Source organism: Motacilla alba, chromosome 1 (assembly GCF_015832195.1).
Source record: "Motacilla alba alba isolate MOTALB_02 chromosome 1, Motacilla_alba_V1.0_pri, whole genome shotgun sequence".
In the NCBI taxonomy this organism is placed as follows: Eukaryota; Metazoa; Chordata; class Aves; order Passeriformes; family Motacillidae; genus Motacilla; species Motacilla alba.
In genome coordinates, this window is record NC_052016.1 from 55,776,705 (window position 1) to 55,801,483 (window position 24,779).

Below are 24,779 nucleotides of genomic sequence, written 5' to 3' on the forward strand. Positions count from 1 at the left end.
AGAGCAGGAACGCTGATCAGTTTCATTTCCCTCTTTCCTTATCTGCCACTTCAGACTGAAGCAGCATGGAAGTGGATCTATATTCAATGAAAGAGCTGTATCTGTGTTAATTAGAGCAGAGGGATGGGCAAGGGGAAAAAAATTTATGCTGTGGGCTTAGAGAAGCTGAGCTGAAGACAAGTGAAGAAGAAACCAGGAAAGATTGAGCAAAGGGACTGAAGCAGAGAGATCTTGGTGGGACACTTACAGAATGGGGCCTGGAATGGTACAAATGCAATACACAGAAACTGAAAACAAGTTTTCCTAATGTAAAGGTGAGACAAAGTAGGGTGGAGAGAAGAAATCCATGTTCTTATTTCTCTCCAGGTTCTCGAATCTAACTAAAGATGCTAAAACTTAAGTGTTCTGCCATCACTGAAACATCAGATGTTTTCTGTAAAATATTTCATTAACTCTCAGTTTTGCTTTTGCAGATGGAAACATTGGTTCCATCTGAGTTACTTTGTCATCTCTGGTGAATCTGTGTAGTTCACAAATAGATGCGTCAGTGATGCAATGAGGCAAACTCTTCTAGTTTTTTAAAGCTGAGGAATTGCACAAACATGCTAATAAACACACTGATAGAAAAACAGTAGTGAGATGCAGGAAGATGTTAGGAAATGGTAAGTTTAGGCTGCCAGTGCAGCCTTGAGGTTATATTTAGAGTTGTATTTCTCATAATGTTGTGTGATTTTTTTTTTCAGTGGGAAAACGATTAGTGAGACTTACTCAGAGCACAAGATGTGTGGCACATTCATGTGTATTGAGCATCCGTTTGATATTTGATTAAATGTTCATCATATGGTTCTGTGCTTTATTCCTGCATGCTGTTTGCATCCTTGTGAAAACTCTAAGTTGGCAGTGCACTTTTGGGTACCATTACAATTATTCCATCAAACTTCATGCAGTGCTTTCTGTATGAAACAGGAAAGTAGTCTACATTTTTATGGATGCGTAGGATAGAAAAGGATGGCAGTTAAACAAATGAAACCATAACAGTGCTGGCAAACAAGAGACTTGAGTTTTTGAAACTAATCTTTACAGTAGGAAGGTCAAGAATGGAACTAATGACCACCAGTAAAATACTTGGTTCAAGTTGCTTAACTGATCTCACTCTAGCAAGGAGAGTAAAGTCAGTCTCTTCAGGATATTGCTCATTTCTGTTACCATGAAGTAATCTTTCTGCTGTCCTTGTTTTATTCACTACATCCTCTCAACATAATTGTCAGGTACTCAATTGATGAGTCGTCTTGACTATTCCTTTCTAATCTCCAGAATGTGTTTGTCATGTGCAGCACATAAAACAGGTTTGTTGAAAAGAGTATGTGGTTGCATATGTTTGGGTTATCATAATGCATATATAATGGAACCAGACTGCATCAAGCAAAGCTATATCAAAGTTTGCAATTACCACATTTTTGTGTGCAGTGCCTGAGCTCTAAGACTCACTGTTAAGTAAGCAGCAAAAGGGAAGAAAGTGGATTATATCATGATGAATTGGGAGTGGATGTGCTGCTTTGACCATAAATAGTGTAGGTGAATAGTTGTCAATATTTCTGTAGAATGGCTATTTCTGACTTTCAGATTTCATTTAGATCTGTGGAAGAATATTTTACAAGGTCTTGAAATAACATTAGTGGTAAAGATGCAGTTAATGGCAATACTCACTTTGCAGTGGGGAAAACAGAGTAAAAGTACGTGGTACAGCTCAGAAGAGGCAGGATTTTTGAAGTGGCTGTAATTCTTCCTTTTTCTTCCTTTCTGAAAAATACCTCTTTGCCTCATCCTTCCACTTCTCTTACTTCAAAGGTCTTTGCTGTTGGTCAGTATTTCATTGCCCCCATCATCTTCTGTTGTTACGTAGTTTCCTATTGACTAATAGTCTTCTGTCCTCATTGGTTTGTGTTTTTCCATAAGACCCTTTGTTTCACATGTCTCTTCTTCCCTGAATCTGCATATGCTTTCATACACTATATTAACAGTTTTATATTCCATCTTATCAAAGCACTTTTTTTTTTTTCCTGTTTTCCCCTTCTCTAAGTAATACTAACTGACTGCAGAGCAAGCCTGTGCAACACATGGTCCACAGGCTGCATGCTGTCCTCAAAGCTGTTTTTTTTCTTTTTGCCATAGCAGCAGCTGCTAAGAGACAGTCAGAGGTGTGGTTCAAAAAGCAGCTCACCGCTTTTGGCTTTTCCAGCAGTGAAGAGGCAGGAGCTGGCTGGCTGGGATGCCTCTAATGCTTGGCTGTTTGCTCAGTGCGTGCCACTTGGTTGGCTGCTGTCACTGTTCCTCTGGCATTAGTGCTACTCTTTGACTAACTTGACCAAAGATGCAGGTGGTGTGGAAAGAAGCTTTAATAATATTGTGTTGGGCTGTTCAAAGGGTATTATAGCAGGATGAGGTAGAGAAGTATCTTGATATTAAAACTTTTAACATTGTATTAGAACTGAGCAGCTTGGTTGTAAGAGCATAAAACAGTAGAAGGTGCCTTCATCCACGTTCACAGGACTCTGGTTTTCTTTATTTTGATGGGGTGAGATTAATAACTATGTGGATTCCATTGGACTGCAGGTTAGGTAGAAAGGAAGAATCTTAAGTTCTCAGTAAATCATCCTAATTGAACTAGGAAGGGAGTAACAGTCTTCAGCATTAAAATTGGCTAGGCCAAGCAATGGAGAAGAATTGGTTTTGCTTGCTTTCACCATGCAAATGTTGGTGTACTAAGCATTCTTGAATAGCCTGAGAAGTAGCAACCGTGCTCACTTCAAAGCCTTGCAGCTGAATAAACACAAAGACCTTTGTTGCCATTGCTGCATCTGCCAACAGTCGAGTAATAAAACTCTCCTTATAGCACAGAAGCTTGTAAGTGTCTTCAGTTTTTAACTGTTGAGAACTGAGTGGAACTACAGATGTGCTATTTTAAATATAAAATTATGCTGTTGTTTTCATAATGCTTTCTGAAGAAATCCAGTTGTTTTGGTTTCAGCAGTTGAGTCAGTCATCAGTAGATGGTGTCACATGTTCTAACTGTCAAAGACAGGTTTTGGATTGTTTAAAAAGAAAAGCAAAAGATATCACCCTGTGTAGGTCAGAGAATCTGACAAATAAACAATGTCACAGCCAAACAAATCAATCTTAATGACTGTTTGTTTGTACTCCAGTCAACGTTATTCTGAAAATTATAAAGAAATATTCATAAATACAGTTCCAGTAAAACAGTAGTAAGATGAAGAGACTAGATTGTGACATACTGCGAAGTATTTTGAGATGGTATGCTTAGCACTGTGGAATGAATGACCATTAGGAAAATCCTTACTTTTTCAGTGTTAGGGAATGGAATATAGAGAAAAAGGAATAAATATGATCGCTTACGTATTTTGGAGAAAAGAAATGGTGGAGAGAAAAAGGAAAAACAGTCACTTCAAGATAAGTCTTATAAGCTATGTAAAACTAGATCTAATTGTCTGCACCAAAGTTTTATTCATGGTTTATCTTGATGAGAACTTTGTAATAAACACTTGAGGGAGGGAGATGAAAGTAAAGCAAACTTGCCTCAAGCGCAGCTATAATTTCGGGGTTTGTTACTGAGTATTGAAGGGTGGAGGGTGTTCCTTTCAGAAGGTGGGAATGTTTGTTGTAACTCTTTTCTTAGTGTACTGCAGGAGGAAGTGGACTGCCTGAAACAGAACATTGCTAAAAGGTCAAGGGTGGTGATCCTTCCCTTCTGTCCAGCAGTGGTGAAGTCACGCCTGGAGTGCTGGGCTTCTCAGTACATTAGAGACAGGGATGTACTGAAAAGAGTCCAGTGAAGGGTCACAAAGAGGATGTGGGTACTGGAGCATCCCTCCTGTGAGGAAAAGCTAAAACCGAAACAACTTTTAAATTCCTTTAAAGGGAGAGGGGTGGGACGTATGCCAGCCATCCCAGTTGAGTTTTGAGTACTGTTTAAAGAGCGCCAGCAAATCATAGCAATAGGCAGGCAGAGAAAAGAAGTCTGTGGAACTGAATGTTTTACTTGGTTATCAAAAAGTTGTCTTTCTATATTAACTTCCATATGATAAAAGCCCTGATGTAGTAAAACAGTCTGAAGCTCTCATAACTCTGTGGTTACCTTCTCTGTCAGGCTTAATATTTAATTTTCTTCTTTGTTAATGGTTGCTTTTGCCTTTCTGGAGCTTTCATCCCTTGGGCTTGAGGTGCTTACAATCTTCTTGAAATTGAGTTTGTATGAAAAATAGTTCAACGTCATTAGAAGAGGTTGATAAGTGTTATTTAAAATCAAAGCTGCCTTCCAGAAAACACAAATAACAAACAGCACTTGTGTGTCTTCTAATTTTTTTTTCTTTCAAGACCTTTTTGGTGAAAATCACATACTGGAGTAGCCTTCATTAAGACTAAATGCATTTGGGTGGTGGCAGAAATCTTAATATTAAAACAGTTTAAAAAACCTTTACTGATTACAGGCAGGTCTTCTATGAATAATGTTAAGGTAAGAAGCTTGTGCATGTGTAGTAGAAGTGAGCAAAATTAAAAATTCATGAATATGGTGGAGGTTTCTAACTATTCAAGGTGCAGGTTACAAGCAGCTGTTAAGGCAAGAGCTGCCCAAGCTTTGGTTTTTTGGAATCCTGGTGTGTGTAAGATATGTTTGCACTTTGAATAGGAACTTGACTTTGTAAAAGCACAGCTGATCACAGGTCTGGGTTGCACTGCGCTTTCAGAATTCAGAACAATGTGCTCTGTTGCAGTCTGCCTTGTGTGCACTGTATGTTCTCAGTGATTGTGTCAGCACTGGTTTTCATCATCTCAGGCTCCTGTTCACTTTGAAAGTTTGTTGGTTGAATATTTAACTCCTGTACCTGAGGATGGTGAATATTGATGGAATAAAAGTACTTTGTTCCATGTTTAACCTATGCGTTTAACCAGCTTTGATACCAACACAGTTCTCAATATCATATTTATTAGTGTTACAAGAAATGATTACCTCTTGCATTAAAGTTATTATTAAATCTGGTATTATAAGTGGTATTGATAGTATTTTTTCTGTACCTGGGCAAATCTGAAAGGTTCCCTTTAGGAAATTTCTTCTTAAACCCCTTTGTTTTATGAGGATCAGTGTGGCTGTCTCGAATGCCAAAAAAACCCCATGCATAATAAGGATGCTTTTAAAATATTTGTGACAAACTATTCAACTTCTTTCCATTGCTTAGGAAGGGAATATGACATATGATTACTTGAGCTACTATAATCCAGGAATTATTTTGGTGTATTTTTATTCTTATTTTGATGATTGTGAGCAATTGGATGAGCATCCTTGAATTTGGGCAATGTGTGTCAATTTAGTGTGCATCTCTCAAAGCGGTACCTTGTTTTGTAAAAATAAGTCAACTTTGTTTCACTAGACATGCCTTTTGTGTATAGATATGTTTATCACTTAAGCAGTTATATTTATGTTGTGTCACGTCAGTATATTTAGGAGAAAGAGACAGACAACATCGAAATAAGGAAAGAGCACATAGCAAACAGCTTGCTTGAAGTCTTGAAAAAGTTGAAGGTTTATGTGCTATTTACATGTTGTAAGCATTCCACATAGAAGTTAGTTTACACCATCTATTCTTTTAGATACAGGTTTTAAAAGCAGCAATCCTGGTGATGTTTGTGGTGCTCTGAAAACTGCAAGTGTTGGGAGTCTTGAATTGCAGTAGGTTTACAGTTCTACAGTATTGGATAGCACTCCCACTTTTATTGGTTGTCCCCTGTTCTTACCAAAATGACTCCAGAATGTTGATCTTTGCAGTCAACAATTCGATGAAATGGCAGTGAAGTGTAACATAGTAAGCTTCCTGCTCTCTGCCACCAACATTGAGACTGGCTATGGAGAGAAATAACTGTAAAGAGCAACTCCAGTGACCAGTTCTGAGTCAGTCTGTGTCTAGACTTCTAAATGAAACATGCCTGGAAACTTTCCTTGATGCTTAGGGCCAGCTGGCACAAAAGGGCCTGTTTGTGCTGGTGTGTGCTCACGCACTAAAGCAGAGTCTGCATGCAAACCGTCAATTTGAAGGGTTCTCAAACCTTTTCACTGCTGAATAGTGCCTGGAAATTGGCTGGGAGACTCTGGGTTGATGTGGGCCAAAAGCATGCCAGGGAGTATTTTAACAAATTAGTGGTTGTCTCTCTCAGTGATGAAGAACACTTCCTGACCTTGCCTTCCTTTTCTTCTCACACTTTTTCTTCCTGTTGGGAAGCTGGTGAAAGAAAATAATAAGCAAGAGTAAGAAGACACACTTTAAAACTTCTCTATGAAAGAAGCAGTAACTCTTGGAGCAACACTGCTTCACTTTAGTCCAGTTTGTTGCTAGCTGATATCTCTAGAGGAATGTAGGAGAAGCAAGTGGAGCCTAGGAAGAATGTTAAAAGGGTTTCAGATGTCCTGCTGTCTTGGAGGAATCAAATGTTTTGCTGGAAGCTCTCAAAAGGTTCTTTTGTTTTTAAGAAGAATCTTTAAAATACTTAAGTATTTTTCATTGGAGAAGTTTCATGTCATGGTGATAGTATATTAAGGGAGTAGTTGTTTCAGGAGTGCAGTGTGAAAGACTGTTTTAAGAAGATAAGTAATTGTCTTATCTAATGTTTTCACAACATGCAGGAAGAGAACCATAGGCTTGGTAGACCTTTCTCATTTAGAAGAAATTAATGAAGATAGTGTTTCATTTGAATATACAGTAGTTTTTGGTTTGCATTTCTGTTGTGCAAAATCCTTTATTTTACTAGACATTTTTGTCAATTACAAGTCTTGTTTGCTTAGTGTATTTACTAATTGGGGAATGAGCACAAGTTTCCTAGGCTATCCTTAAAACTTTCTAAAGGTCATCCCCAATGCCCTCACTTAATCTGTTAAGGCTTTATTTTACATGTACACTTTCATCTTTTATTTTTACAGAGGATGACAAACAGCAGCAGCTCCCCTAGCCTTCTCAATGACAGTGCCAAGCAGTATGCAGGCCATGGTAAGTATGTTTAAAGTAATACAAATAAAAGTATGTTGGAAAATTTGAGAGATTCACAAAACTGAGGCTTAAAGGAGTGTTACTTGTTATCGGAATTTGAGATACTGCAAAACTTTATTTTTTAACAATAGTATAATGAACTCATACATTTTTAGCCTTCTCTTTGCTGTGGGGGAAAAACTTAGTCATTATCAGTCTTGTCACTTGAAGTGAAATGTTAGTTTGGATAGCTTAAGCATTTATGTTGCTTCACCATAGTATCCCTTTTTATGATGCTTCTTGGATAAGTTACTATGTGGGATTAGTGTACAGGTGTTTTCTGTTAAATTTAGGGTGTGTGGATTTTGTGAAATGTCACACAACTGCTGATTTTTAATAGCTATTCAGTTTTGTCTTGCAAGCAGTACTTTGCCTCTTATAATTTTTTCCTTACTATAGGAACATATTTTATGTACATGGTTTTCAGCTGAAGTAAATGTCTTGATAGTGGAGGCCTATGTACTCACTAAATTATTGTGGAGACTGTATTGAGCTTTGTAATGTGCTCTTCAGAATCACTACAGATTATTTCAGCTGTAGCTGTTAAATTAAGTTCTTTAAAGAAGAGGGTGCTGCTCCCTTATGGCAAGGATATACATTTAAAATAAATTTCTGCTTTGAAAATTGCTGTGTAAATTATGCTTGAACTCCATTTGCATGTCTGACCCTGCAGCTAGTCTACTTACCAGGATTATAATTTTTTAAGCATGGTAGTAACTACTATAAAATGAACTTTCTTGAAAGACAACATTTGCAGGTATTTTCTTGTTTTTTCTTCCTAGTTTATTTCCACTAGGCTTTGAGATTAACTCTGCTTCTTTTGTCCCACTGAACAATTAGCTATTCAAGGCAGTGGAGGTCTCCAGTTCTAAATGCAGTCAGAGTTTGACTGTGACAGGCCAAATAGCAATGGTGATGCATGTCAAGGAGAGAAACCACACCAACTTTTAGAATCCATTTTAAATTTTGTCATGTCTCGGATCCTTCCCCTCTCTCTCCCTGGCTCTGCCAAGCAGTGCTTCATTTGTAGAATTACCCTTTAGGGAATATTTATTGTTGAACAAATGTAAGATAAATTCTCTGTTAAGAATTTAGTGTTGAAGAAAGTGTTTCATCAAAACACCAATGTTTACAGCTGGCAATCATCTGATAATTTGACAGTTTTAGCCATGTAGTTTGGAGTTAAGTTGCATCTGTGAATGTTACACAGTTTTTGATACTTCAGCTCTGAAAAAGATGAATAGGAACAAAGAAAAAGCAATAAAAAGTTACTAATGGAATATGTACTTCTGCTGTTCTTGATTCTGATTTAAATTTGATGTGCAGAACAGTGACAGGACAAGCAAAATTCACATAATTATTTGTAAGACCTGTTATGCAGAAGATTGCTAATTTTAGGTAACTGGAGATCGTAGAAGAATAAGATCTTTTATGCTGGAAAAGACTTTTGAAGATCGAGTCCAACTGTTATCCCAGCGCTGCCAAGTGCACTGCTAAAGCTTTCCCTCAGTACTACATTTACACAATGCCCCTAGGGATGGTGACTCATGCACTTGCCCTGGGCAACCTGTTCCAATGCTTGTCAAGTCTTTCAGAGGATCTTCTGGTGAATTGGAAACATTGTAATGTACCATCTACAGGGTTAAAAATGACATGCAAATATAAGGAGCGCTTAGAACAGGATTTCTGATCAGATGAAGGCTGTGACATGTTAGGTGGCCTTTAAATAGTGTCAACAGCAATTAAACTTACTGAATACTGTTAATGAGCACCATTTCAATTAAGCAGTTGCACAGGATCTAATAAATGCTGGGAGTTTTAGCTTTGTCAAAAGGATTTTTTCCATACAGGAATAAGTTAAAAATATAAAATTTCTTTTAGTAGTGTATATTTATATATATAACACCTTGGTTTTACATTGGTTTTATAGATCCACTAACTTCACCAAATTCATCCTTGTTTAATGACTTTGCTGCCCTCAGCGTATCTCAAAGGAGGAAGGTAGGCAACAACTAAATCATAAGTAGCATATTTATGTATGAGTTGACAGGGAAGACGATCTGGAATAACTTGAAATGCTGCATGAAATAAGGATAATTCTTCTGATGTTACTAGATTTATTTTAATGTCTTGCTGCTGATATAAACAAGATCTTACTACTTCATTTTTGCTACATCAGATCAGACTGCTGCTACTAAGAAATATTCCAGGCACTTGTAAACTGAAGTTTATAGAATATGAAACTTAGTATGTAGCCCATTGAATCTGAAAACAAATTATTTTTATTCTAGTAAGGGACATGTGATCTGTAAGCCTTTATGGGAGCAAGTCCAGAATACATTAAGAATCAATTCTCCCATTTATTTGTACATTATGCAATAATAACTATAACAGCTCAAAATGTATTTAGGTTAAAATACGCTGTTATCATTGAGAAGCGAGGGTTTGGGGTTTTTTTCCATCCCTCTAATTTGTACTGAGAAATCTTTCTTTTGCTGAGGACTAGGCAGCATCTTCAAACATCTTTGACCTGCAGCTGTGCAAGTTGTGGTGTTTTCCAATTATGCACTCAGTGGCTGAAATAAAAGACAAAAATTTGATTACGTGAGAGTTTCGTCTCATTTTCATGAACTATCACTTACCAAAACCAGACATTATCTTATCCCAACCAATTATTAAATTTTATTTTTACTGATGACTTTCGTGTTCTCTACTTATTAGCCACATAATCCTGAGCTTTCCTGTAGTAAATAATGAAAGCAAGTTGTATCAGCATGTTCTGTACTATTCTGCAGGTGAAGATTGAGCTTAAAGATAATTGCTATAGTTGGTCCATCACACTGTTTTTTAAATATAAATGCTGTTGTTGAACATTATTTTTCTAATATTATGATGTATCCAAACTACATGGAATATCTGCATTTCTCTTTTCCTTAATGCCAGTACAGTGCGCTGAAAGTCGGATGTAAAGATCTATAAATGTGTTGCTTATCCACTTGCCAAGGCTGGTTAAAAAGGAAAAATAATTGTACATTTCTCCTTAACACAGGCGTTTTGAGCTGATACATACACATATGTATGTATATACCTTGTGCTTGTGTATGAACCACATGCACCAAAGAAAATAAACTGTCAAACAGAAGTATTGCAAAAATGACCACTGTCTCTAAAAATACTTCAAAGTTAAGCAGTACAAAGTGAAAACAAACCAATTAATGTTTGCTAGTAAAGCACAAATACCTCAAAGCTCAAATAGTAATTCAGAGTGCTTTCTGACTTAATGCATTCTTTCCTCAAGAAAAAGAAGCAAATTAAGGCACTGGCTGCTGAAATTGTATTAAGAGTAAGTTCTAGCTATGAATTTGATTACCTTGGTGTTTTTTTTCTAGTTAGCATTTCAGCTATAACTGGCATTAACTGAAAGAGGTTTGTATTTTTCTTTGCATATTGATTTATTATTTGTTATGACTGATATTTTGTACCATATGCTTGTATTAAAGGTTGTTAAATACTAGTAATGGGGAAGTTTTGATAAAATACTACTTGAGCTGTGTAAATCTAGGCATCCAGGCTCCCTCTATAGTCAGCTCAGGGTGATGAGTAGTTTAAAGACACATTTAGCTTTCTCTGAGAAAAATACTTTGGAAATGTTGTTGGTGATTGCTTTATGTGGACAAAAATTGATGGCTGAAGTTATGATAAATTAGTAAGTTTTGTGACTGACTTTTGCTGCCAGTCAATACATCACAAGTAGTTATGATGTAATTTTTTAATATCTGTAGTATTTTTATTACAATATCCAAATTGTCTGAAGTGATTTCCTTAAAAGCACTAAACACTTGAGAGCCGGGTATTTAAAATCTTATCTGATTCCCCTCTACCCCATTAACTGGAGTTTGTTTAGAGCTTGAACAATAGGGTTTATTAGGCCAGTGCTTGGTGCCTGCTGTATAAAGGGAGCCTTGGTGACTAGTTCAAATGTAGGTGTTTAAAATATCTACTGTTTGAAAAAGTCTCCATTATCTTACTAAGAGCCCAAGTCTAAGGTTTTGTTTGTTCTGAACTAGCTGGCAAAACCAGCATTTCCTTCGTTTATCACTGACTTGGAGGACAGATATAATACAGTCTTGGTAAGTGAATAAAGAACAATTGCTTTCCTTTAAAAATATCACAATTCTGATTTGTAATATTTTGGAGTATTAAGTTATTTGGAACTATGTAAAAACTGCATGTTTGTGTTGTGTAAAACTGAATAGTTTCTGTAAAAGCATGTATTATGTAGTTCTGTTAAGCAAGTTTATTGATTGTCTCTGGATATTGCTGATCATATTATGCTGGCAGCCATTTAATAATGGGCAAGCCATATGGAGAAATATTTGAGATCAATAAAATACTGAATGTAAGTTGATGATTGTAGTTCTGAATATCCTTGCTTTTTAATTAGACAGTATTTTTGAAGCTAGTTAGTATGACTGAGCTATTTAATCTGCTTTTGGTTATTTGATGTTTAGAGCCATTCTGCTTTCTGTTCAAAAAGTAAACATAGTTCTTGAATTTTTATGAACATTCTTGAGATAATTATCTCTGTTTAGAAATTATTAAACTGCATTTCAATTTTAGATTTCAGGAAAGCTAAGATTACTGTTTAAAGACATTTTTATAGGATACTTAAAATGAAATCAAAGGAGCTAAGTATTTCAGTAGATGGAGCCTTGGTGGAGGTTCTGTCAACTGTAAAACCTTCTGGATTTACTGTCCGGTTATTGTAACTCCACATGCAGTAAGACAAGCAACCTTAAAGTGAATTTCCTATAAGAGATTTTTAGGTAAGTATTATCCTACAATGCACAAATAGGATTTGTGAAGCATGGAACAAAAGCTAGAGTTAGTAATAGACTAACACCCTTTCCCAAGAATAATGATGTCATGCTTATTTCATTTTTTTTCCTCAAATACATGTTATGCTTGTTAAAAATAGGGTGGCATTCTGAACTTGAACTTCCTGGGTGTTTTTTCCAAGTTGTCTTTAGCCATTATCTAGAAAAGTGCTCCTCTCTAAACCTGAAATGATCTGTTTGGAAAAGTTCTTGCTTTCATTTTGTTGCTTCTGGTAAACAGTTCATAAAAACTTGTGTGACATAAGTGATCAGAATCTGCTGTCAAGGACGTGACAGCTTAATGCACTAAGATGAAAATATATTGTGAAACTTTTGTTTAGAATTGTTCTGAGACTGTTGCCACCAATCCAGGCTAAAAGGTTCCTTTACTTGTCACTGGTCAGCCTTACACAATAGTGAAAAGCATTTACTTTTACATTTTAATTTGTTTTTTCATACCTTCAATCCTCATGAAGACGGAACTCTTAAGAAAAGTTTCTAACACTGACTTATTTCCATTTCATTTTTTTAATTGTTCAATCATACCTAGAGGAGGTCCATTAAGATGAGAATAACTTCAATTCACAGGCTGCAAGGGTGAACTAATTGCTGTACTGAACAACTCTATAAACACAATTTTAGTGCTGCTTTGTATGTATTTTTAAGAAATTTTTTTCTGGAATGCTTTCCATTGGTTTTAGGTGGGTAAAGGCAAGGACAAAAACTCTAGATTAGAAAGGAAAGTATAAGAGAGATTATCTGAATTGAAGTTCACCCCAAACAGGGTGCAGCTGTTGAGTGACATCTGTGGAGAATTACAGCAAGGGAGACTGGACAGCAGACTTAATTAATTTACTTTGATCAGCAGAAATAAATGTGCATAGAAAATTATTTGAAGCAAAGACTACCTTTAAGCCTAGTCTGCATAAATGCAAGCTTTTTCAAGCTTTTTAATGAGTATGAGAAAAGTTTGACTTCTCAAGTTAAAAGAAAACAAAGATAACTTCACGTCCTGTGGATATTAAATTCTTTAGACTTAAACGGTTGGTATTTTATTTTTGAGTGTCCTACCTCCCATCTAGTTTTGTTACTTGTTGGGAAGCTGTATTAGTCTCCAGCTTCCTGTTTCCAGCTCTATGTTGACACCTCTGACACCTGGTCATTATCTAGTTCAGTGGTGTTCATTGAGAAGCTCTATGTGCCGTGTCTGGTCTTGCTGAATTTACTTTTAATGAAAATGTGTAGAGACAGTTTTCACCTTTCAGAGCCTCCTGCATACGATCTCAGAAGCACGAATCATGTTCTGATGAGTTGAGGGGTAATGATCAAGCATCATATCACTGCGTTCTGAGACAGAATTATGGCTGCACAGATTGTATAGCGTACCTGGGATAAATTTATATTTCAAACCTAAATTTTTCCTTCTGGGATTTATACACCCTTACTGCAAAAATAAAACATTATAGCTGGTGCTAAAAGAAGTTGTTGCAGCAGTGCAGGAGGACTGTGCTTTGTGAGAAGACTAATGAATAATTGTAGGTAGTACCATGGTCTAAAATGTGTTACAAGGATATAATATAATGTAATCTGCTTTACATTTTTTCTTGGAATAGTTAGTTATTGGAATTGTTCCTTGGTTGTATGCTCTTGCTGTCTTAGTTATTACTTTTTAGATAAATATGTATTTTTCACTTCTAAGTGTGTCATGAGAGAATATATTATTCGCTTTTATTTTTGTGTGTGAATTAGTGATCATTATGATACATAAGTCAAGTTATAAAAGCATTTCCCTTTAAAAATATGAAACACTTTTACATTTTGCTGCCTCATCCTTTTGTGTATTTGAGGTCAAATAACTTCAAATGTAACTGATAGCTGGATGCATTTGTTTACATTTACGAGCTTTGTTTGATTCTTGCTATGACAAAGTGTATGTGATCTTCAAGAGTGATTTGCAGTAAAATAATAAAAAAAAAATTTAAACTTGTGCACACATTGGTTGAAGGCACTATACAGATATTTCAAGTAGCTAGAAAATATACCACTTTTGAGAAATCATGCCTATTAAAGACCAGAGTAAAAGCTGCATCAGTCTTCAACCCTCTTACCTATATACTTGGTAACCGTGCATGATTTTCCCACTTTTTGTAAATAACACAAAAATTTCTGTTCTGTTAAAAGAAACCTTTAAACATTATTAAAATCTGTGGTTTGCCCATAGTGTTCATTTAGTAGTGGAGTTTTTGAAAGTACACCTTGGGGTGGTGGTACTCTGACAAGTCTTCACTATAGCTAGAACTATCTACTTCAATGGTGGTAGAATAAAGTCTGCTTTTCCACCCATTTACATCAATTCAACAGGTGATATGAATTTTTTAGTAAAGAAGTTTGTCAATGTAATTAAATCCATGCCAGGATTTAAAGTTGTGGTAATTCATACCTCATCCCAACATAGCTAGGCTGCAAAATTGATGAGAAAACATTTTACTTAATTATGTCAATTTTGCTGCTTCTGAATTCTTCAAGATTTTCATGCCTTCAGCCTATCTACTCTTGAAATAAAATATTTTAGTATGTTCACCTGAGAAGTTTCCCTTAGCTATGGTTTAAAATGCCTGATATAGTGCCTGATCCATTGCATCTCTAAAATTTATTTAAACCAAGAATAATTTTTTTTGCAGTGATCAGATGTGTTGCTCTAGAATAAGACACATTTCCATGCCAAATGTCACACTTAAGTTTTCTTGGGGTAGAAGAATACATCTTGTTTCTCTCTGTGTGATACTTTTCAACTGGTGAAATTCTGACCTCAGCCCAACCCAGGTTTTCATGAGCAATCTGGATGGAAGGGTGTCTGGTCTGTTGAATGTGTGTAATATCAATGTATAGTATTCTAAACTCCAAACTTGAAAGCATTATAAATGTTAGCATACTCATCATAAGGGAAGAAACCCTCCACCCAACAACAAATACCAGCCAACCACACAATTATTTTTAAGCTGTTGATCAAGCTCCTATTCAACATTTTTTTGTAGATATCAAGAATTTAAAAATTGGTTCCAGCCTTCAGAAGCTGAGATACAAAAAATCAAAAGTGTGGTCTGCCTGTCTACCAGTGGGAGGTTGTAATAAAAAAGGAAGAGTAGAGGGTATTTTGGTTAGCAATTAACCCAATCCATGTAAAGGGGTTTCGCAGCTTTATTGGCTACAAAACTTAAACAGTTTAATTTCACTTAAAAGACAGCTTTTCATATTTCCATCTTAAAATCTGTTAGGATATTCCTGTTGACCATAACTCATGTTCAGGTGTAACACTTAAATGGGTTCAGTATACACAGTAACAGAGTTGTATTCACAATTAAGGTACTGCTTAGCTGAATGTGCCTGTAAAGGGGCACAATAACATATTGAAGTTCATATCTGTGGTTTGGTGTTTCAAGTACTGGCTTATTCCAGCTAATCAATTGTTGGGTGAAAGTAGCAATGAAGACTCCAAGAACTTCTATTTTGGTTTTAGTTTTAAAGGCATAATAAAACAGAAATTGCACCTTTTTCAGTAGACTAGCAGCCTAGCCAAGTGTTTAACCTCTTTTTCTAATGGTCTCTTTGCCTTTAATTAAAAAAAAAAGATTAAGATTAAGCATTTCAAAAGTCAGCATTGAAATTTAACGTTGTGTCTCACATAATTTTGGTAGTCCAGTAAGTAGTACAAGAAAAGTGTGTGCTTGTGTAGCTTTTTTAAAATTTCCTGCCTGAGAATGTAATATTTTTTTTGTATGTGCAGATGTGATGCAGATGTGATCAACTCACTGTACAACAGACGAGCCCTAGCTAATGCTACTGTGATACCTTTTAGCTGTAGTAATTTAAGGTAATGCTGCTTCATTTAGCCTATGATGGAGAAGGCTTAAGATGACTTCTCTTTGGTTTGATAGTAGAAGCACATAGACAGCATTACTATAGCTCAGACTCTTCACAATACTTTGAAACACAATAGCCTGCTCATGTGTTTGTATGCTAGATTTAATTTGGTATGTTTTGGTAAGAAAAAGGGCTGGCACATCTAAAATTCAAAGCCTGCTAGAGGTAAATACATTTTAAGGAACAGAAATGTAATTTGGGACCTGAGTGATCCTAAAAAAAAATAAGTTACGGGTCTTCAGTAGAAGAAAACTTTGCAATTGTGTAGTTTGACTTGTCAGCTTATCTGGACTTAAATATTGCATGGAAGTCTATAGTTTGAATGTTTGTAGATATTTTCTTGCTTAAATTTATTTCTCTTGGATAGCCATGGACTGTCTTACATTAGAGGTCCGTTTAATCCTGAATTAGAAAACAGAAGTGTGATATTGCCCACTGTCCTTTAAAAAGGAGGAACTAGGGGCAAAGACACTGTTACAACAAATACTAGGAAGAAAATAGAGTTGCTGACCACATTCCCAAGGTTCTTCTTAAATGAATGAGAACCAAGTAATTAAACTGACTTGAGTAATACTTTCTAGCATGGGCTAGTGAAGTTAATCATCATTAGTAGTGTTCTCATGTGAAGATTCTACTTAGGAAGGACTTGTTTCTGGAATGTCTCTCTTTTGTTTCAAGTGTAATGTTTTTCAGACTTTAGGGGTTTATCTTTCCTAATAAGTGTGCCAACCAGTAGGCTCGTATCATTAATTGCTGGCAGCAGCTTGGTTCTGCAGGGCAAGGGTTATAATTATTAGCTATGGTTGAAAATGCTTGCCCTTCTCACCCTGGGGGAAACAAGGCTGTTGCTAGCAATTAAAGGTAGTTAGCTGTTCCCTACCTCATGTAAACATTTGCAGCCAGTAATTACTACATCTGAACAGTTTTTTTACCTCATAGACTGTAGGGAACACAAAAAACCAATTGTTTTTGTAAACATCCAAGAGAAATTGTCTCCAAGCATAAAAGTTTGGTTAATTAGTCCAGATTGTCATGCCCTCTGTGTTTTAGATAGATGCATTTACATACTTTTAGATATATGTGTGTGTGATCATTCAGAAATGATCAGTGGTTGATGAGTTCTTGCTCATTTTAAGGTGAGCTGTTTGTGTTGCTTTATTTCCTGCTCTGTGTAGAGGTCAGGGATATAGCAAGGTTGATAGACTTACTGAAACTTCTCGATCTATTTGCTTTCCTTTCTGTTGAATCTCTCCTCTTGGCAGATACTGTTTTCTGATTACCTTTAAATTCAGATTGCATTTCTAAATCAGATCCAAGTTTGCTCATTGAGAACAAGCGTTATTTAGAATTACTTCAGTGCACATAGACTAAAGTTTTTTCCAAATGTTAATATTGTCTATTCCGTCTTCTAATGTCTGTCTAAATAATGATATCTGGACCTAGTAATCCCCTAATGTTTTATGATAAGTAATGAAAGGAAAAACTGTTTCTTTAAACTCATCCAGTGCTTAATTTCATTTTTTATTACAAGTAGGTAAAGAACTACTGGAACATGAATTCATATTGTCTCTGTATGATCTTTCATAAAGCATAGAATGCAGTTTCATCCTGTTGTCTGGAATCTGAATCCTGTTGTAACCAAAATAGCCTTCTTCCAGACTGGCTTATTTCCTCTTTTGTTTTGGTTCTCCTTTTCAAAAGTTACTATGGAAGATTAGAAGAACCCTTTGTGAATGGAAGTATGTTTGGGCACTGGCTTGTAGTTCAATAGTCTGAGGCAGACTGTGCCCCTGCACTTGATAGAGCATGAGGGGAGAGAGAGAGGGGAAAGCTTCCAGGGAAACTGTTACCCTTCCTTATATTTTTTTTTCCAATAGTTGGCTTAAGAAAAATACATACTGTATTCAAACCCTGCCCTAAAGTCCAATCTTTCTTGAATGTCCAGCTTCTCAGCTCTAATGGCTTTGCAGGTTAGGATTTTAGTAGTCTTTCTGATTTACTGAGATAAGTTGGCCAATGGTTGAGTGTTTCTCCAAATAAACAACCAGTATTTAGATTTACCATGATCAGGTGTGTGTTTGAACTGCAGGAGGACTTTGTGCTACCCATCACAGATTTCTAATTGGTATGCTAAAATTCAGTCTTGTTTATTGTTGCTGAGTTTGGTTAACTCCTTCATAAAGTTTGTTGCCTTTGGTAGTTCACAGTCCATGTCGACATCCTTGGGTGTTTTTTTGTTGTTTTGTGGGTTTTTTGGAGGGCTTGGTTTGTTTGGGTTTTTTGGGCAAATGAGGTACTGTTGACTCTACTAAGTTTTAATTCTTTCCAAAGCTTTTGGTCTAAAAGGTTCTGGGGAAGTAGAGGAGAGAATCTATCCAGGTTTTGTTTTTGCAGCCATTTGATGGTAGTTATGTCCTGTGTTTTACAAATTGTTTCTGTGTGAGTGAGAAATCTTTTTTCAGTTAGATTCTTGCCTTGTTTCCTGTGGTATAATTTGTAAAGTGTGTATGAAGGTACTTGTTGCTAAGATTTCTAAGGTGATAGGTGAAATAGATACCCGAATAAAGGTAAGTTAAGCTTTGATTACTTGGAGTGATCTATATTGAGGTGATAGTTGCACTGTCACATAAAAATGCCCAAACAAAACCCTACAGCAAAAGAAAACCACCCAACCCCTGCAATTTGACCCAATTGTTGATATAATTGGCATAAAAGGCCCTGGTCTAAATACGCATAGATGCTAAAATATTTCTTTTGATATTTGCTATCTAGGTAGATAGACATAGGTTTGAAAGCACAGAGAAATCTAGAAAATTTCTGTACTTTACCAGTTTGAAAATATTTAACAGATTTTCTTTTTTACAGTGTGCCTTTTGAATTTAATGTTCATATAATTCTTTATAAATAGTTCAATTTCTATAGATCATTGCCAGTGTAATAGAAATGTCACCGTTAATGAGGTGCAAGTAATTCCTGCATGTTAACTTCCTCAAATGTGTTTTATTGTCTCAATTTTATGACAGTTCCCAATGCATTTGTCATAGTAATTCTTGTCTGTTTTCACTTAAGACAGTAGCTGAAGTTATTTTTTTAAAGTACTAACCCAAGCAGAAATGTTTTCTCAGAGTTCTGCTGCAATTGGCTACTTAGTTCTCCCTGATTTTTAAAAGCAAATTTTCAGGAGATGAGTCATGGCAAATTTGAATTTAAAATTTGTTGGGTAGAAATTTCAAAGGAGGTGTTCATTATTTTGATGTGATTGAAGGTATTTGTTTTGAAAACATGATATTTTTTTTAAAACAATTTCTCATTTGGACAGAATTTCCAAATTCATGTACATATTTCAGTGGCTGACTTGTAATGGATGGGTTTGCTTACAAATAATTATTAGTCCCTGAAATTTATTTTAAAATTTTTTTAAGTATTGTTTATTGTAACCAAATAGTCAGGATTGAAAGGAAACAGTCTCAGTTGAATTTTACTTGCAAATTGTTTCCTATTCCACCAATCCAAAATCATATCGCAGTGTAATGCTTATTTTAGTGTAGCTTTAGATGAGGGTTGTTAGGAGTGGCCTGGTTTCTCTCCTTCTTTTTCATAGCCCAGGAAGTATCGACTGGGAATGCTGGATGAGAGGATAGTTCCGGTGGGATCAAAAGCAAGAAAATCAAAGAACCCTATTGGCTGTCTGGCTGACAGGTGTAAAACAGGAGTACCCATCAATATGGTTTGGTGGAACAGAGTCACAGAAAACAATTTACAGGTAAAATTATTTTTTACTAGTAATTTCTTCAGTATTTTGGATGTTTATTTTCAATTCTGGAAAATGTTAGAAAGAGTTACTCCAAGTATGAGTTAAGATTAAATATTTATTTCACATAACAGACATAGTGGTCCTCTAAGAGAGTGATTTGGAGAAATTTGATTAGCTTCACCCATTGCTGAGCTATGTGCTTTACTTGATCTTGGTATAATCTGAGGAGAAGGAGCAAAATTAATCATTTAATGTATTCTAAAAGCAAACAACCACAACCTTTAATTCTCATCTGAGAAAGATTTCTACTGGTAAAATTAGTGACTGTTGTTAAAATGATTGACACAGTGCCAATAGATGCCCTCAGTCCAAAATTTGAAGATGTTGCCATCATGATCAAGAAGTGTAAATTCTTAACTTTTATGCTGGGATATTTTACACTTCTCCACTTGTTTTGAGAAATGTATGCAACTCTTACTATTATTTAACTTTATGCCTGAATCTTCATCAGCTCTGTTAGAGGGGGGTGGTACAGCTGGATTTGACTATCTCTCTACCGAAGTAGTAGGTAATCCTTGGGATGAAAATGAAGAATAATTCTAGCCTAGGATGAATCTGCTTCATGTCCCTTGCAGTGGAATTTATATGGAAATTATTACAATGGTGGGAACTGCACCACTGCTGCTAATACTGTTTTCACTTGTGTAGTCCTTTTGATTCCTCAGAGATTGTTATTTTAGTCTTCCTATGATGGTTATGTTGTTTTTGGTGTTTTCTAAGTGAATGAAGTAGGTAAATTGGTAACAGACTTATAACTTGTGGCACCTTAGGATTTTCTTTCAGTTCACTGAATTTCTGCCATGTAAGGGCCAACATGATGCTTGTATGAGCTCCTTTCCGCACTGATACTAGTTTTGTGTTGGACATCTCTGTGTTACTGAAATGAACAGTCATGGGCAGCATGATGTGGGCAGCATGATGAGGGCAGCATGATATAGGCAGCATGATACTATGTTGTTTAGGGACATTTGGACCTTCAGTCTGTCTTCGCCCTTTTGCTGCTGGGGAAGCAGCATAGCCACTGATGGAGAAAAGATGAAGCTTAAAGGAAACATGGGTAGAAGGACCAGGTAAGCTTGAAGGACAGTGGTGAGAGCCTGTGAAACAGTACTGTTTTGAAGGGAGATTGGCAAACTGAATTTATTGTGTGTATCTAAGAGTGAGGTTAAGTTGTAATTAAAGACAGTTGCTTTGAGAAGAGAGAAGCAGAAAAATGTTCTTTAGTTTTCAGGTGGGCATTAACGGGCAAAAAGAAGTCCTGTTTGCGCTCCTGTCCTCTCTTGTTTTCTTGCTGTACAGTGATGCAACAAGCTTTGTTGTTAATCTACTCCATTTAGATTAGATACAATAGGACTTAATGCTTTTGGAGGCTGGAGAGGCAGTGGCCTGAAACTTGAAGCTTCTTGCCAGGAGCAGTTGTCTTCTCAGTACCTGTACACTCTGAAGTATGGCATAGGGAAGGAAGCTCAAGGTCCCCATGCTTTCTGAGGTTGGCAGTGTTTGGAACTGGCTGCGGAGCACACAGCTTTTGAAGGGTACAGTTCCAGCTCCTTTATTGCACCTGAATCCTGGCTACATAATTGATTTAAAGTATGTGTGGCTTAAGATTTTGTATTACATGATACAGTTGGATTGCTTCCCATGGAGATGTGGGTTTTAACAAAGCATGTATAACCGCATGTGATGGAAATATGAACAGAAGGATGTGCCAGCCATAATAAATAGAATTGGAGGAGAAACAGGAGGGATTGAAGAGCAACTGTGGAGTCTGGCAAGACTGAAGAAGGAAAGGTGTTAAAACTTGCATTGTAAAATAATTTAACTGTTATTCCTGCATGGTTATGAATTTATAATCCCAATCTGTTTTATTTAAATATGGTATTATACTTAAATGATTAAAAGTGAAGTCTGCAGAGTGAGTTGTACTCTGCATTAAAAAAGAAGAAAAACCCAAATCAAAGTTTGTTTTGTAGTGGTGTAGCCTACCTTATATTAGGAAATGTCCTGAGCTACTATACTACGGCATGATATATATTATAATATCAAATGTAATCCTCCTTAGAATAGTAGGAATGGATACATTTTAGTTATACAGATTAGTTCTTATTCACCATCAAAAACTGATTTGTTTCTTGAGCAAAAAATAATCAAAGAAATGAATTTTTTCAAGTATGTTGGATTAGGAGCATAGACCTCTAAAATTTTAGATGTTTTTACAGTACTTTGAAGGATTTTTGTTAAAGAAACATGAAAACATTCCAAATCTAATTTTAAAACCTACTTTTTAGTGAGATCTACTTGCCAGTTGTAACAAGACTTCACTGATAGTTTTGTCTGAGCCTGTGATCTGGTTTATAAACCAATAAATCTTTAGCCAAGTAATTTTACTCAGTTTTAATTAAATTGACTCTTAATTCTTCTGTGAGAGCAGTAAAGTAACATTATTAATAATGTTGGCAAATTGAAATTTATTGGAGCCTATTGTTGGAGTGATGTGATGACTTGTCACAGTAATTATAATAATGTAGCATGTTACACAAATTCAATGGCAGGATAGAAAGATTTGCTTTGAAGTCCTTGGCAACCTCCCATGTCTTATAGGTTGCTCTGACATCACAAAATTCATCCTTTCCTGAAGTCATGTCTCGCAAGGAATCCTTGGAGGGATTGCAACAATGCTCTGTAAAGTTTATCTCCTCATATAGAACCTTTGCCCATTAAAAAAACAACAAAGAAACCCCAAAACCCAACAACAACAAAATAACATGTAAGCTCAAGAAAGACTTCTGCTTGTTTCTGTATTCCTAAGAGATACTATGAAAACTGTGCCAAAAATAGACTGGTGAAGGAGTGCCCTGCTTTATAGCATGGTTGTGGGTTAGTGGTGGTTTTCTGTAACCATTACACGATTATGTAATTTGGGATGTCAGAACAGATCAGCATAAATTTGGAAGTGAAGGAGAACATAAAAAGAGAACAAAGAAGCTTGTATCCATTTTCTAGCATGGTAAGTACATTAGCACATCCTTCTGAAATCAAATGAGATTGGCCTACTTTTTGAGTTAGGTAGCTGGCTTTGGGCTTTGGTTGAAGGAGGAACCAGAACCAAGCTAATGAAGTACTGTTATGGCCTCTGAAGCTGATGTGGTGCCTCTGCTGCTGCTGTAGAGCTGTGTTGAGAGATGCTGAATGAGAAATGAGAGAGAGAGAGAGAGAAGAGTGGTTTCCAGTATTCCTGTGGGATCCCAGCATTTTCCAAAGGCTTCATAACTTGTACATTCCTGTATTACAGCTCACTTCTGTACTTCAATGCACTTTGAGGATTCATTTATTAATCAGTGCAGCATTGGAGCCTTACAAGTTTATCACTGAGGAGCATAAAGACAAATCACATGTATCAAAGTTTATAGTTGATGAAAGAGGAATTTTGATTTTATTTCTGGATTACAGAAATCTGTTGTGTGCAACTCCTTAACATACAGTAATTCCACATGCTGCTGTGTAGTCCTTCCAGTGATGGCCTTCAGCTTAGATCCTTGGCCTGCTCTTTGCTTTCTTCTGTACATCCTTTTAAGGACCCTTGAATTGTTCTGGAGTGAGATTTTTTTTTGTGATACTCATAGAATATTTTGTTTCTTCCCCTCCATGCTATATTTTAATTTTATTTCCTTTTAATACCTGTAAAAGCATGAAAGCCACCAAACAAATTCTGGGCTGACTGGTGACACAAACGAGTCGTTTAATATTCCTGGCCTCCTTTTGTACTTTTTTGGTCCCATCCTTAGTAATTGCATCGTGGCTAAAATCAGCCTTCATTCGGACTGTATTTTATAAAGTGTTTTTTTGCTGTGATGTACAGAAGTGTAGGAATTGTTTTTGTAAGTGAAACTAGATGGACTCAGTTTTGTGGTCTGTCTTTGGAAGTTTCTTTGCCAAGCTGACTGAAAAGAGGCATGGACATAAAGAATTCTCAGAACAAGGTATTTATATGAAATTTCTTCATGGAATTGTTCTGAGAATGCATGATAAAGAAATTCGGGTAGCAATTAGGGAAGTTGCTTTACTGCTTTAGTTTGACAGCATTTTTATTAAGATATTGGAAGAAAGGGGATGACATTTCAGTTGGCAAGGTTGAGAGGAAAAGGGAATGATGGAAATTTTAGCAAAGGTATCAGTTAAAAGCCACTTTAGATGTTTTGCTAGAAATACATAACATAGCTGACACAGCTGTACTTCCATCTCTTTTATGCTGTTTATTGAAAACTTGTTGATTAGCATTTTGAAATTTTGTGTGTGCCTTTTTATGTGGCATGTGCATTTGAAACTGAAATTATACTTATTTAACACAGTGCAGACAGTGCTAGTAGGCTTTTCTTGTTTTGGGTTTAGAAGTACATTTGCGACTTTTTAACATCGCAGTATTGCATAATCATTACATGACTCTTGCATGTCCAGTCTTCTGGTTACTCTTGAAAATTAATAACAGTTTTCTATACCCATTTTCTCTACATATTTTACCAATCCTGATTTATTCTGACTTAATTTTTAAGCCTCATCTAGCATGAATAAGTTACTTTATTCTGAGATTAATAATTAATTAGTAATTAAATGACATTTGTTTAAAAGCTGTACTTGTGCAAAATTTAAATATAATACAGAATGAAGAAAATGTTTTCACTAAGATCTCCAGATTATTTTCATTCTTACAAAAGTTTAAATTTTTTTATGTCATCTTGAGAAGTTTGGTAGGACTCTAATGGAAAAACGGTAAGAATACTCAGTTGGGTTCTAAAGCATGTTTACCATTTAAACAGATTTTCAAGCTCACTGTTGATCCAAATGTAAAGCTATAGCTGGAATTTATACTTTGTATTATGAGTTGACAGAGTGAAAGCAGAATATTTTTCAGGCCAAGAATGTAATACTTTGAATCATTGGCTGATGTGGCCAAAGTATGGCCACATTGCCTAAGAATGTGGCTTTCTAATTTTGGCATATTTACATGGTCATTGCTGTAAAATGGTTATCTACAAAGATTCAAAACTAATTAAGATATTAAATATTAAAGAGCTAATA

At 35.9% G+C, this 24,779-nt stretch overlaps 1 protein-coding gene across 6 annotated transcripts in view; it reads left to right on the top strand.

Annotated features, from left to right (window-relative positions):
* Window positions 1-24,779, top strand: part of PAN3 (poly(A) specific ribonuclease subunit PAN3) — a 79,940-nt gene that overhangs the window by 15,657 nt on the left and 39,504 nt on the right. For 5 of the 6 annotated variants that reach the window (XR_005257078.1, XM_038138252.1, XM_038138223.1 and 2 more), the window contains exons 3-6: window positions 6,986-7,052; window positions 9,022-9,092; window positions 11,159-11,221; window positions 19,491-19,652. Coding sequence is in view for 5 of the 6 variants with exons in the window: in XM_038138252.1 (XP_037994180.1) it covers window positions 6,986-7,052; window positions 9,022-9,092; window positions 11,159-11,221; window positions 19,491-19,652 (363 nt within the window). In the remaining variant the exon portion in view is untranslated. The remainder of the gene's footprint in view (window positions 1-6,985; window positions 7,053-9,021; window positions 9,093-11,158; window positions 11,222-19,490; window positions 19,653-24,779) is intronic. The other variant, XM_038138244.1, reaches the window with a different exon arrangement.